Here is a 14,298-nt window from a genome sequence, read left to right as displayed (position 1 = left end):
TAGGGACTAACCTGACAGCCACTTGCCCTGTCCCACCAACTCTTGAGACATAAAAATAGATGCAAGTTGAGTGATTCCCAGGGTGCAGCAGGAAGACCTGGGCTCTCCCTGGTCACCACTGAGGCCACTCTGACCACTAACCCTTTAAAGCATAAGAATGAAAGGGGCAGGGGCGCTTCTGAGGATGCACCAGGCCCAAGAAATCACTACAGGCCATGCTTGCCCTGCTCTTCCACTCCCTCTCAGGCCCAGCTAGGGACTCCTTCCCTTGAACTCCTCCAGTAGAAGCCACAGAGGGCAGGTTCCAGGGTCCTTTCTCACCAGCCTCTGAAAAAGAGGCCATGGCAGGGCCAGTCCTCAAGCCACTTCCCTGTAGTATCTGCACCTTCCCCCTGCCCCCCATCCTCCAGTCCTAGGGCCTCAGGGAGTAGATTCCTTACATGCTTGTGGCCAGAGGCAGAACCAAGGAAATGAGTTGGAGGGAGGGAGGTCAGCACAGTCCAGAAAGAGTCAGAAAACATGCCTCCTCCAGCCCTGGTTAATTATTGACAGGGAAAGGGGAAAAAAGGGGTCACCGAACTCCAGCAGCTTGACCTCTGCCACCCACCTGGGTCTAGCATTGGAGATCATGGCCTGGCGGCCATGCCCCCTCCCCCACGAACCCCCCCCAACACACATATGCATACACACACACAGGTCCTGGTTGAGAGTCCAGAGCTTTCTAGTCCACCCAGGAGGAAGTCGGTGTGTCCTGTTAACTCTGCGCTTGCTCCCCCCACAGTGCAAACTTCCCAAAGAGTATAGCTGGCCTGAAAAGAAGCTGAAAGTCTCAATCCTTCCCGACGTGGTGTTTGACAGTCCGCTGCACTAGCCCGGGCTGGGCCCTGCAGGAGCCAAGGCAGAGCCCGGCCACTCCTGGTGACTTCCGCTGCAAAAACTGGGTAAGAGAGGTCCCACCAGCAAAAGGACCAGTGTGAAGATGACCATGCAGCCAGCGCACCTGCAGCTTGGTGGGATGCCCTGCACAGACCCCCGGCCCCCCACCTCTTCTGCAGTTCAGAAGCTTCATGCCCCAGGTGGCTAGACCCTGATCCCACTGGGCCTCAAACAGGCCAAGGCAAGCCTCCCTACTCTGCTGTCGCCCCAGGTTCTGCTTTGACTCTGGAACCTTCAGTGTGCTCCTTGCCATGCAGCGTTGGAGAAGGGAGATGGAGTGGCCCAGCGGGTGTGCACTGCCCAGCTCAACTGGGACACCTTAGGAGGCCAGCTTGTTTGGCCAAGAACAAGCCACCTACTCATGGTTGGTCTTCTCCCTCCTTATTTTATTTTGTAGAACCCGAATGGTATTTTATTGCTCTTCAGAGAGATCTTCAGAAGTCATGTACATAATGTTTTTGAAACAGAACTTTATTCCCAGATGAACTTTCTCATTCTCAGACGGGAGCCTGGGGCCATGTCTCTCCCTGAGCCACCACTGGAGAAGGTGCGGGTGTTTGCCTGCCAGCCCAGGGCCCTGGTGGAGCCAGCCTCACAGAGAGGCTTTTCTTCCCAGCTGGGCCTGGTGGAGCCTGGGGCAGGGGGCAAGCTGAGGCACTCCCCCATGCAGCCTTGAGCTGAGTTTAGCTGAGGCCAGGGAGGGAGGATGCTGGCTCCTCAGCAGACTGGGTGCCTCCAGAGCCCGAGAACTGTCAGCGCTTCAGAGACTCAACCAGGCCTGTCTGGGGCAGGGGGACTCCTGGCCACACAGAACATCCCCGCCTACCACTCAGGACCTGGCTTTCCAGTGCTTGGCCTCCCTTGTCGAATCACCTCATCCCCTAGGCTCTCCTTCTAGGCTGCAATACTCTAGCTTACTGAAAACAGGAGAATCCTATCTCTCTGATTTTGCAAACACTGCAACCTTCCACACTCTTATTCCCCCTACTCCATCCATTTCTCATCTTTCACCACCACCTCCTCACAACCCTCACTCCTTGACTTGTACTGTGCATGGCCTCTCACGGTTCTCAGTCTCTGACTCCTAACACTGCAGGTTTCAGTCTTCCTTCCTAATGCCTGTATATCCCTGGCCCAGGGTTTGGAGTTAGTTCCTTTTGAGTCATTTTCCCCTTCTGGCCTGAAATTGGCAACCCTCTTTTGCATTATCCCTCCCTTGGACCCCAGGGACTGATTGCTGCTTCAGGGTCATCCTTCAGACCTTTCCAAAGCAGAGTCATTTTGCCAGTCAGGGAACATTACTGCAGACACCATTCCTTACTCATCTGCCCCTGCCACTTATACAGGCACCACCAGAGGTGCCACAGGACACCCACGGGGTGAAGTGAGAGGTCCAGCCAGAGAGCTGCTTCCAAGGACTGTGAGGGTGGTGGCTGGGCAGGAGCTGGAATTTCAGTGGGGCCACCAGAGCCTGTCCCCTTTGCTGCACATACCCTTAGGGCTACCCAGGTAGCTACACTAAACTCAGAGCTTCAGGGCTGGTTAGCCCGGAGCATTGGGCGACGCTGGGCCCACCAGCCAGGATGGAAGCCTCTCTAGATGATGTCAGCACTGTGCCTTCTGCTCTGAAAGACTTTCCTAGAACCGTCACCACTACCCCACCTTTGAAGCTCTTTTCTTCTGATATTTCACAGCTAGGAACCTGCTATCAGCTTGCCTCCTTTCCTGTCTGCCCCAGCCTGCCTCTCCCGTTCTTTCTGGGCATCTGCCCTGTTTGTGGAGGGATGTTAAGGGGTGAGTTTTCTGATCTGATCTTTGACATTAATATGGGAGGCAGGAGGGAAGCAAGTGAGCTCTGAGTCACTGAGCCCAGGAATACTGGGGCCAGGCCTCCACCTGGTCAGCTGGTGGGGTCCCCTCCCAGAGGCTTCTTAAGGAAAGGGGTTCTCCATTGAGCTCCTAGCTGGGGAGAGGAGCCCCTCACTGAGGGTAAATGTCCAGCACAGCCCCTGAAATATGGTCTGTGTTCACTCAGTGCACCCCCTCCCTTCCCTACCTCATCCTTCTCCCCTTGCAGTTCTTAGGAGCCCAGACCTCAGTGAATTGAGGTGAGAATCCCTCCTCCCTGAATCTGCCTCTTCTGTGGGCTTCCATGAGGCTTGTCTATCGCTTCCCTTTAGGTCCTGGTGCTGGAGCTTCTGGGAGGAAAGCCCCCCCCCCCGTTGGCCCATTGCCTTTGCAGGGGTGGGAGTGGGTGCACAGGGCACGGTAGGCTCATGCAAGGTCTTGAGTCTGACCTGGAGCTGGTTCGTCTTGGCCTTCCTCTTACAAAGCTTCAAGGTAGGAATGGGTGAGCCGGGGGGTGGGGGTCCCGAAAGAGCTAGAGAATTTTCAAAAAGAAACACAGGGTCTTGGGGATTGACCTGACAGCAGGGAAAAACCTAGAGGTCGGTGCCCCTGTGGGGCAGACCAGTAGAGAAATAATCCTTTGACTATTTTTTTACCCAATTGTCCTTCTCAGGCCTCCAGGTCCTCCATGCCAGGTGAGGTACCTGGGTTGCTGTAGAGAGATGCCTTTTGTACAAGTTCCCAAATGCTGCAACCAGCAGACTTTTGTAAACTTTTATATTAGTTTCTAATGCCAGTGACAACTCAGTTCCTGGGGGCTGCAGCCAGCCTGGGACTTTTGTAAGAATTGTTTTGTGTGACTCACGTAGACGTTTCCTTTTGCCCCTCTTCCTGTGTAATCTAAGTGCATTAAACGTATTTGCAGATGTGCCCGCATTTGTGCTCCTTTCTGTGCTGAGTGGGGGGTGGGTGGAAAGCCTGGGGCCCTGGCAGAAGGGGTTGGCTTGGACTCAGCTATAGGAGGTGGCAGGGGTGCCAAGGAGCTGGGTCACAGAGCTGGCAATTCCTTATTCGTGCAGCAATGACTTTGCAGAGACAAGTTTTCTCACTGACCTTGACTTTTCTGAGGTCAAGGGGCAGGAGCGTGAAACAAGGTCCTGAATGCATAAAGACCTTCTCTGCGGGAGTCGGGCTGTAGCGCAGCGGGTTAAGCGCAGGTGGCGCAAAGCACAAGGACCGGCATAAGGATCCCGGTTCGAACCCCGGCTCCCCACCTGCAGGGGAGTCGCTTCACAGGCGGTGAAGCAGGTCTGCAGGTGTCTGTCTTTCTCTCCTCCTCTCTGTCTTCCCCTCCTCTCTCCATTTTCTCTCTGTCCTATCCAACAACGACAACAATAATAACTACAACAATAAAACAACAAGGGCAACAAAAGGGAATAAATAAATAAAATAAATATAAAAAAAAATTTTTAAAAAGACCTTCTCTGCCATGTCTTTCCTCTTTTTAAAAAATATTTATTTATTTATTCCCTTTTGTTGCCCTTGTTGTTTTATTTTTGTAGTTATTATTGTCATTGCTATTGGATAGGACAGAGAGAAATGGAGAGAGATGGGGGAAGACAGAGAGGGGGAGAGAAGGACACCTGCAGACCTGCCTCACCGCCTGTGAAGCGACTCCCCTGCAGGTGGGGAGCCAGGGGTCTCAAACCGGGATCCTTATGCCGGTCCTTGTGCTTTGCGCCCCCTGCGCTTAACCCGCTGAGCTACCGCCCGACTCCCATCTTTCTTCTTCTGTCCTCTCTCCAATAAAGCCTTTCCCCTTGAGAAGACCTTCTGCACCTCCAGTTTGGAGTCCTTGAGGCCCCATCCTGATCGGGCCAAAACCACTCCCCAAATCCAACCTCCTAATCCTGGGCCTGGGGCAGCCTTAGAATTGATACACTTGGGTGGAGGAGACAGTTTAATGGTTATGCAAAAAGACTCTCAAGCCTGAGGCTCCGAAGCCCCAGGTTCAGTCCCTCTAATCACCATAAACCAGAGTTGAGCACTGCTCTGGTAAAAAATAAAAATAAGGAGTCAGGTTAAGCACATGTGGTACAAAGCACAAGGACCAGCATAAGGATCCTGGTTCGAACCCCTGGCGCTTCACCTGCAGGGGAGTCACTTCACAAGTGGTGAAGCAGGTCTACAGGTGTCTCTCTCTCTCCCTCTCTGTCTTCCCCTCCCCTCTCCATTTCTCTCTGTCATATCTAACAATGGCATCTATAACAACAACGATAATAACTACAACAACAATTAAAAAAAAAAAAAGGGCAACAAGAGGGAAAATAAATAAATATAAAAATAAAAATAAAAGTGGCCAGGGACCATGAGGTCCCCGGTTTGGTCTCCGGCAGCAAACATACCAGAGTGATGTCTGGTTCTTTCTCTTCTATCTTTCTCATGAATAAATAAATAAATTCTAATAAATAAATAAAATAAAAATAAAAAAGAACTACACCCATGTGGCATCTAGAAAACTGAAATACATAAACTTGCAGAACTTGCAAAGAAAATAGAGAGAGGTGGTCTGGGAAGTGGCACAGTGATAAATCTTTGGACTCTCAAGCATGAGGTCCTGAGTTCTATCCCCAGCAGCACATGTGCCAGAGTGATGTCTGGTTCTTTCTCTCTCCTCCTATCTTTCTCATTAATAAATAAATAAAATCTTAAAATAAAAAAAGAAAGAGAGAGAGAAGTGGTGCAGTGTGTTAAGTGCACATGATGTGAAGTGCAGGGACTGGCCTAAAGATCCCTCCCGGTTTGAGCCCCCCAGCTCCCCACCAGTTGGGGGGGTCCCTTCACAGGCGGTGAAGCAAGTCTGCAGGTGTCTATCTTTCTCTCCCCCTCTCTGTCTTCCCATCCTCTCTCCATTTCTCTCTGTCCTACCCAAAGAGAGAGAGAGAGAGAGAAGGAAAACTGGCTATCTGTTATCTTTGGGAGGATAGGGATACCTTGGTCGTGGGTGCAGTGTGGAACCCTGTAGTTCTTACAGGAAGCCCTGTAATCTTACAATCTTGTAACCCACTATTAATCACAAATTTAAAAAGTAAGGGGAAAAAAGGTCCGCCCAGAGGCTGGGTGGTGATGCAGCCATTTGACCGCACACATTACCATGCACAAGGACCCAAGTACAAGCCCCATCCCCATCTGCAAGGAGGGAAGAAGCTTCACGAGTGAAGCAGTGCTACAGGTGTGTCCCTCTCAATTTCTGTATCCAAAATGAGTGAAATTTTAAAAATAATAGTAAAAGAAGGGAGTAAGGGAGTCAGGTGGTAGCGCAGTGGGTTAAGCGCAGGTGGCCTAAAGCAAGGACCGGTGTAAGGATCCCGGTTCGAGCCCCTGGCTTCCCACATGCAGCAGAGTCACTTCACAGGAGGTGAACAAGGGCTGCAGGTGTTTATCTTTCTCTCCCCCTCTCTGTCTTCCCCTCTTCTCTCCATTTCTCTCTTTCCTATCCAACAGCAACGACATCAATAATAACTACAACAATAAAACAAGGGCAACAAAAGGGAATAAATATATTTTTTAAATAATAGTAAAAGACATGAAGAAATGTCACACCAGCAGGCAGACCCACCCTACCCAGCATCTCTCCAGGGCCTGGTCTGGGTGAGGACATGATGCATCTTCCTTCCCTGGAATTCCCAGCTCTGTTTTCTCACGGCCTGGAGTGACAACAGAACTGGTCACCTGGGGAGGAGAATGCAGCAGTCTTGGGTTTTAGAGGAGGCAGTGGGTCTGTCTGCACCCAGACTGGGCTTCTGGAACCATCAGGATTGCTCTGGGTCTTCACACAATAATGTAAGCAATAGTGTAGCCTTTTCTTCTGGTCCTCAAGATATAGCTACAGATAGATCTGGGGACAAGGGAGGGAGTAGGGGCTGGAGGAGTCCTGCTGGAACTGGAGGCAGCAGTGCCCAAGGCATTCTAAGGCTGGCTGTTTCCAGGAGGTTTGCTCTCCCCTTCCAGTCCTAGGAGAACCAAGATCTTGTGCAGGGGTAGGTTAGCACTTATTCCCTGTGACCTCTCACTGAACCTTGGTTCCTGGAGTGGCAGGGTGGGTCCTGTCTGGGGCCCTCAACCTGGCCATTGGAGCTGGGAGGGTGTGTGAAGCCTGGCTGACAACCCCAAGGTGATCCAGGCTACCAACTCCCCTTTCTCTTTGAGGACTGAGTTTGGAGCTGCTTATCAAAGCCTCATGTATGTTTGGGAAGGTGGCTCAGTGGGTAGAGAAGAGGCCCCAGGTTTGATTCCCCAGTGCTACATATATCAGAAAGGTGCTCTGGTCTCTCATAACAAATCAATTGAAATTTTACTTATTTATTCATTTACCAGAGTATTTCTCAGTTTTGGTGTGTGGTTGGTGCTAGGGACTGAACATGGGAGCAAACTCAATCTTTGAGTCCTCCAAGACTCAAGAGATGGGGCAGGAGTGGATAGCATAATAGTTATGCAAAGAGACTTTCATGCCTGAGTCCCAGGTTCAATCCCCTGCACCACCATAAGCCAGAGCTGAGTAGTGCTCTGATAAAAATAAATAAATAATTAATTAATTAATAGACCCAAGAGATGGTGCAGTGGATAAAGCACTGGACTCTTAAGCGTGAGGTCCAGAGTTTGACCTCCCACATCACATATGCCAGAGTAATGCTCTGGTTCTCTCTTTTTTTTTCCCTTTCTTCCAAGTAAATAAATAAATTCTTCTTGAGCTAGCAATATAGTTCACCTGGATAGTGTGCCTGCTTTGTCATGTGTGTGACTCGGGTGTTAGCGAGGGTCCTGCTACTCTGAAGGAAGTTTTGGTGCTGTGGTATCTTCTTTCACTAAGAGCGGTGAAGACCCAGAGACAACAACCAGCAGAGCTGTGCCAAGCACTCAGCTGCTCACTGTGTTGTGAGAGGGAAGGGCCTGGAGACAAGGGCAAGGAAGAAGGCGACGTGCTGCTATCTGTCTCGCTCAGCTCCATCTCTCTTTGTTTTCTTTCTTTATTGGGGGATTAAGGGTTTACAGTCAACAATGAAACACAGTAGTTTGCACATGTGTAACATTTCCCAGTTTTCCACATGACCATTAACCCCCCACTAGGACCTGAACCCTCCCCCGCTCAGTCCATCTCTTACTGTCAGTGTGACTTCAGACAGATCAGAAACCATTTCTTTATCTGCAAATGGTATTCACTTCATAGACTTTTTGTGTTGCCACCAGGACCCCTGTCCCCCAGAGCTTCACACATGTACAATTGCACCACTCCTACTGGATCTTTCTTTCTTTCTTTCTTTCTTTCTTTCTTTCTTTCTTTCTTTCTTTCTTTCTTTCTTTCTTTCTTTTTCTTCCTTTCTTCCTTCCATCCTTCCATCCTTCCTTCCTTCCTTCCTTCCTTCCTTCCTTCCTTTCTTTCTTCTGAGTAGAAGGTGAGAGATAGGGAGAGAGACACAGAGAGGAGAGTTATCACAACCTGTGCTCCATGCTCCATTCCTCGCACATGGCAGCCAGGGTTCTAGAATGCAAGCTTTCATGTATGGGCAACAGTGCACATTCTAGCAGTGAGCCATCTCCTAGTTCCCATTCTTCATAGAGTTTTTGCAAGGATTATATGAGATGATTTATGACATGGTAATTACTCAGCTAGCAATTCAGTAGAGACTAAACTGGGAGTAGGGAGGTGACTCAGCAATACTGAGGTCATGTATGAGACACTGAGTTTGATCCCCAGCACCTTAAAAAATAAACATAAGGGAGTCAGGCAGTAGCACAGCGGATTAAGTGCACATGGCACAAAGCGCAAAGACTGGCCAGGCTCCCCACCTGCAGGGGAGTCGCTTCACAGACGGTGAAGCAGGTCTGCAGGTGTCTGTCTTTCTCTCCCCTTGCCTTCCCCTCCTCTCTCCATTTCTCTCTGTCCTATGCAACAACAAGGACATCAATAACAACAATAATAACTACAACAATAAAACAACAAGGGTAACAAAAAGGAATAAATAAGTATTTTTAAAAACCTTTATAAAAAATAAATAGGTAGTCAGGCGGTAGTGCAGCAGGTTAAGTGCATGTTGCAGAAAGCACAAGGACCAGAGGAAGGATCTTGGTTCAAGCCCCCGCCTCCCCACCTGCAGGGAAGTTGCTTCACAGGCAGTGAAGCCAGTCTGCAGGTGTCTTTCTCTCCCCCCCTCTGTTTTTCCCTCTTCTCTCCATTTCTCTCTGTCCTATCTTTTGTTTATTTATTTATTCCCTTTTGTTGCCCTTGTTGTTTTATTGTTGTCGTTGTTGGATAGGACCGAGAGAAATGGAGGGAGGAGAGGAAGATAGACACCTGCAGTGGGGAGAGAAAGATAGACACCTGCAGACCTGCTTCACCACCTGTGAAGAGACGCCCCTGCAGGTGGGGAGCTGGGAGCTCGAACCGGGATCTTTACGCCGGTCCTTGCGCTTTGCGCCACCTGCGCTTAACCCACTGTGCTACCGCCCGACTCCCCTCTCTGTCCTATCTAACAACAACAACATCAATAACAACAACAATGACTACAACAATAAAACAACAAGGGCGACAAAAGGGAATAAATGCCTCCAGGTTTATTGCTGAGGCTTGGTGCCTGAACCAAGAATCCACTGCTCTTGGAGGCCGTTTTCCCCTTTTGTTATCGTTGTTGTGGTTATTAATATTGTTGCTGGATGGGACAGAGAGAAATGGAGAGAGGAGGAAAAGACAGAGGGGGAGAGAAAGACACCTGCAGACCGGCTTCACCGCCTGTGAAGCGACCCCACTGCAGGTGGGGATCCTTATGCCGGTCCTTGCGCTTGGCACCATGTGCGCTTAACCCGCAGCGCTACCCCCCAAAAATGAGTAATTTGAGGCATCTAGTTTTCATTGTTAGACCTCCAGCTTCCTGCTAAATGGAGACTATGTTGAAAGAGAGAGACTGGAAGTAAGATGGCCATTCTGTTGAGCCTGGATTAGGACAGAAAAGGCAGGGATAGAAAAAAATAGGATGCAGGGGCTAGGTGGTGGTGCACCTGGTTGAGTGCACATGTTACAGTGCACAAGGACCCAGGTTCGAGACCCTGGCCCCCACCTGCTGGAGGAAAGCTTCACAAGTGGTGAATCAGTGCTGCAGGTGTCTCTCTGTCTCTCTCCCTCTCTATCACCCCCTTCCCTCTCAATTTCTGACTGTCTCTATCCAACAAATAAAGATTTTTTAAAAATTAAAGGAAAAAAAAGGAGAAAGAATAGGATGCATCTATTGAATTAGCAGCTTTATTGAGCATCTACTATATTCTAGGTGCTCAATATCTGGGTTCACTTGGTAAACTGCACATGTAAAGGTATGTATGTAAAGGTCTGGGTCCAGGCCCCAATTTCCCATGTGTAGAAGGGAAGCTTCACAAGCAGTGGAGCAGTGCTATAGGTCTCTCTCTGTGTGTTCCTTTTTTTCTTTTCTTTTTTAAACTTTTTTATTAATTTTATTTTTGAGAGAGATGCAGAGAGAGACACACACACACAGAGAAACACCAGAGCACTGCTCAGCTCTGGCTTATGGTGGTATGGGAGATTGAACCTGAGTCTTAGGAGCCTCAGGCATGAGAGTCTGTTTGCATAACCATTATGCTGTCTCCCCCACCCCTGTTCCTTTTTTCTATCCCAAATAAATAAAATAAAATTCAGCTAGGGAAAGATGAGATTGTTCATACACAAGATCCTGCCTCTAAAATATTACCAATCTTTTGCCTCTGGGGTTTAGTGCCTGGATGATCCTATCTCTCCAAGAGGACTCAACCCCCACCCTTTTAATTTCACACAGAGAGAGACAGAGGGGGCCCAGGCAGTGGCACACCTGGTTGAGCACACATCTTACCCAGGTTTGAGCCCCTGTCCCCGCCTGCAGAGGGAAAGCTTCACAAGTGGTAAAGCAGGGCTTCAGGTGTCTCTGTGTCTCACCCTCTCTGTCTCTACCTTTCCTCTTGATTTCTGGCTGTCTCTATCCAATAAGTAAATAAAGATAATAGTAAAAAAAATTTAAAAGTGGGGAGTCAGGCTGTAGCGCAGCAGGTTTAGCGCAGGTGGTGCAAAGCACAAGGACCAGCATAAAGATCCCGGTTCAAGCCCCCGGCTCCCCACCTACAGGGGAGTTGCTTCACAAGCGGTGAAGCAGGTCTGCAGGTGTCTATCTTTCTTTTTTTTTTTATATTTACTTATTCCCTTTTGTTGCCCTTGTTTTATTGTTGTTATTGATGTCGTCGTTGTTGGATAGGACAGAGAGAAATGGAGAGAGGGGGAGAAAAAGATAAAACACCTGCAGACCTGCTTCACCGCCTGTAAAGGGACTCCTCTGCAGGTGGGGAGCCCGGATCTTGATGCCGGTCCTTGCGCTTTGCGTCACGTCACGTGCGCTTAATCTGCTGCACTACCGCCCAACTTCTCAGGTGTCTGTCTTTCTCTCCCCCTCTCTGTCTTCCCCTCCATTTCTCTGTCCTACCAACAACCATGACATCAATAACAACAACAATAATAACTAAAACAATAGAACAAGGGCACCACTTTTTTTTTTTTTGCCTCCAGAGTTATTCATAGTGCTAGGTGCCTGCACTACAAATCCACTGCTTCTGGAGGTAATTTTTTCCCTCTTTTTGTTGCCCTTGTTGTTTATCGTTATTGTTGTTATTATTGTTGTCATTGCTATTATTGTTGGATAGGACAGAGAGAAATCTAGAGAGGATGGGAAGATGGGGGGGGGGAGACACCTGCAGACCTGCTTCACTGCCTGTGAAGAGACTCCCCTGCAGGTGGGGAGCCAGGGGGCTTGCACCAGGTGGGATACTTAAGTGCATTTAACCTGCTGCACTACCGCCTCACCCCCAGGGCCATCAACATCTATGAATGACAACCAGAGAAGTCCACGGCTAGAGATATGAAAACCACAAGTCAAGGGAAGCTATCTGGAGATGTGAAGAATGAAAGAAAATTTAGACCTATTATTCTGGAAGTCACTGGTGAGAAAGCCAAAAATAGGATCCTCCAAATTACTGCAGGCTAGATTATATTTCTCTTTCTTCTTTTTCCTCTCTCTTTTTTACTAGAGCACTGATCAACTCTGGTTTATGGTGGTGGTGGTGGGGCTTTGAATTTGGGACTTTGGAGCCTCTTTGCATAACCATTATGCTATTTACCCTCTGCCCTTTCTTTCTTTTTCTTTCTTTCATTTTTTCTTTTTCTTTCTTCCTTCCTTTCTTTTTTTTCCTTCCTTTTTCTCTTTCTCCTCCTCCTCCTTTTTTGGTGGTGCAGGGGATTGAACTTGAGACCCTGGGGCCTCAGGCCTGAGAGTCTTTGCATAAGCATTATGCGATCTCCCCTCACCCTAGACCACATTTCTCTGAACATCTTTACAGCATGGAATTGAGGATTCCGAGGAACCACTTCTCCTTATTTGTTCATTCATGTGTCTTTCCATTCAGCAGCAGCCCCCCATGAAGCGAGTATTAGAGACACTGGCTCTGTCCTCAAAGGGATCACATTTGCTCCCACACCAGGAACAGGAGGAACACTGTAGTTTTGTTTGTTTTAAACATATTTATTTATGATTGGCTAGAGAGAAGTAGGGGATACAGAGAAAGAGACAGACACCTGCAGCCCTACTTTACCACTTGTAAAGCTTTTCCCCTGCAGATGGGGACCAGGGTCTTGAACTTAGGTCCTTGTGCACTATAATGTGTACACTTTAATGTATGTGCTTAACCAGGTGTACTACCACCTGGCCCCTGAGGCACTGTAGTTTTTTATGAGATATCTTTATTCTGATTTTGATTTTTTTAAAAAATATTTACTTATTTATTTATTCCCTTTTTTTGCCCTTGTTAAATTGTTGTAGTTGTTATTGATGTCGTCATTGTTGGATAGGACAGAGAGAAATGGAGAAAGGAGGAGAAGACAGAGGGGGGGAGAGAAAGACACCTGCAGACCTGCTTCACAGCCTGTGAAGCGACTCCCCTGCAGGTGGGGAGTCAAAGGCTCGAACCGGGATCCTTAAGCCGGTCCTTGCGCTTTGCGCCACCTGTGCTTAACCCACTGCGCCACAGCCCGACTCCCTTGATTTTGATTTTTTACTTCTTTTGACTAGAGCACTGCTCAGCTCTGGTTTATGAAGGTGCGGGGGATTGAACCTGGGACTTCAGAACCTCAGGCATGAGAGTCTCTTTGCATAAACATTATGCCATCTACCCCCACCCAGCACTGTAGTTTTAAGGCAGCATCAGGGACCCATGGCTCTTATTAAGTGGATTTGAATTTGGTTTCCACCATTTAGGATGGAATCACTGATAAGTTCAAATCCTTTAACACAAATCTTCCTGCTGATATTTCCATTGGGATAATTGAGTCAACTCAAATTTACAACTACTGAACATCTAATCTGCACCCTAATCTTCCTCAATTCTTCATAAAAGGTACTACAAAAAAAAAAATGGTACTACAATGGGGTAGCGGTGATAACATGATTTTGCAAAACGACTTTCATGCCTGAGGTTCCAAAGTCTCAGGTTCAACCCCCAACATCACTGTAAGTCAGAGTTGAGCAGTGCTCTGATTAAAAAACAAAATCTAAAAAAAAAGGAGGGGGCTGGGCTGTAGGTGGCGCAGCGGGTTAAGTGCATATGGTGCAGAGTGCAAGGACTGGCTTAAGGATCCAGGTTGTAGCCTCAGGTTCCCCACCAGCAGGGAGGTCGCTTCACAAGCAGTGAAGCAGGTCTGCAGGTGTCTATCTTTCTCTCCTCCTCTTTCGCTTCCCATCTTCTCTCTAGATTTCTTTCTGTCCTGTCCAACAACAGCTATAACAACAATAACAGCCACAACAAGGGCAACAAAATGGGAAAAATAGCCTTCAGGAGTAGTGGATTCAGAGTGCTGGCACAGAGCCCCAGCGATAACCCTGGAAGCAAAAAGAAAGAAAGAAAGAAAGCATAGCAACAACTAATACTGGAGAAGCTGTGGGGACAGAAGAACCCTTCTCCTACACTGCTGCTGGGAATATAAATTGGTCCAACTCCTGTGAAGAGTCTGGAGAACTCTCAGAAGGCTACAAATGGACCTACTTTATGATCCTGCAATTCCTCTCCTGGGGATATATCCTAAGGAGTTAAACTCACCCATCCAAAAAGATCTGTGTATACCTATGTTCATAACAGCACAATTTGTAATAGCCAAAACCTGGAAGCAACCCAGGTGTCCAACAACAGAGGAATGTCTGAGCAAGTTGTAGTACATGTACACAATGGAATTCTACTCAGCTATTAAAATTGGTGAATTAACCTTCTTCACTTCATCTTGGATGGAGATTAAAGGAATCATGTTAAGTGAGATAAGCCAAAAAGAAAAGAATCAGTACTAGCTTATCTCGTTCAAAAGACAGAATTTATGAGAAAAACACAGAAAGGAAGTAACAAAGTAAAACTTAGACTAGGTTTGGTGTATTGCACCAAAGCACA

General features: G+C 48.1%; 1 protein-coding gene across 2 annotated transcripts in view; it reads left to right on the top strand.

Annotated features, from left to right (window-relative positions):
• Positions 1-3,714, top strand: part of SUFU (SUFU negative regulator of hedgehog signaling) — a 154,395-nt gene extending 150,681 nt beyond the window's left edge. For both annotated transcript variants that reach the window (XM_007530743.3, XM_016191522.2), the window contains exon 12: positions 782-3,714. In XM_007530743.3, coding sequence (XP_007530805.1) covers positions 782-871 — 90 coding nt within the window. In that variant the 3' untranslated portion in view covers positions 872-3,714. The remainder of the gene's footprint in view (positions 1-781) is intronic.
• The last annotated feature ends 10,584 nt before the right edge of the window (positions 3,715-14,298 follow it).

The sequence above is a fragment of the Erinaceus europaeus genome, chromosome 14, assembly GCF_950295315.1.
Source record: "Erinaceus europaeus chromosome 14, mEriEur2.1, whole genome shotgun sequence".
Lineage (NCBI taxonomy): Eukaryota > Metazoa > Chordata > Mammalia > Eulipotyphla > Erinaceidae > Erinaceus > Erinaceus europaeus.
This window is presented reverse-complemented; position numbering and strand designations above follow the sequence as displayed.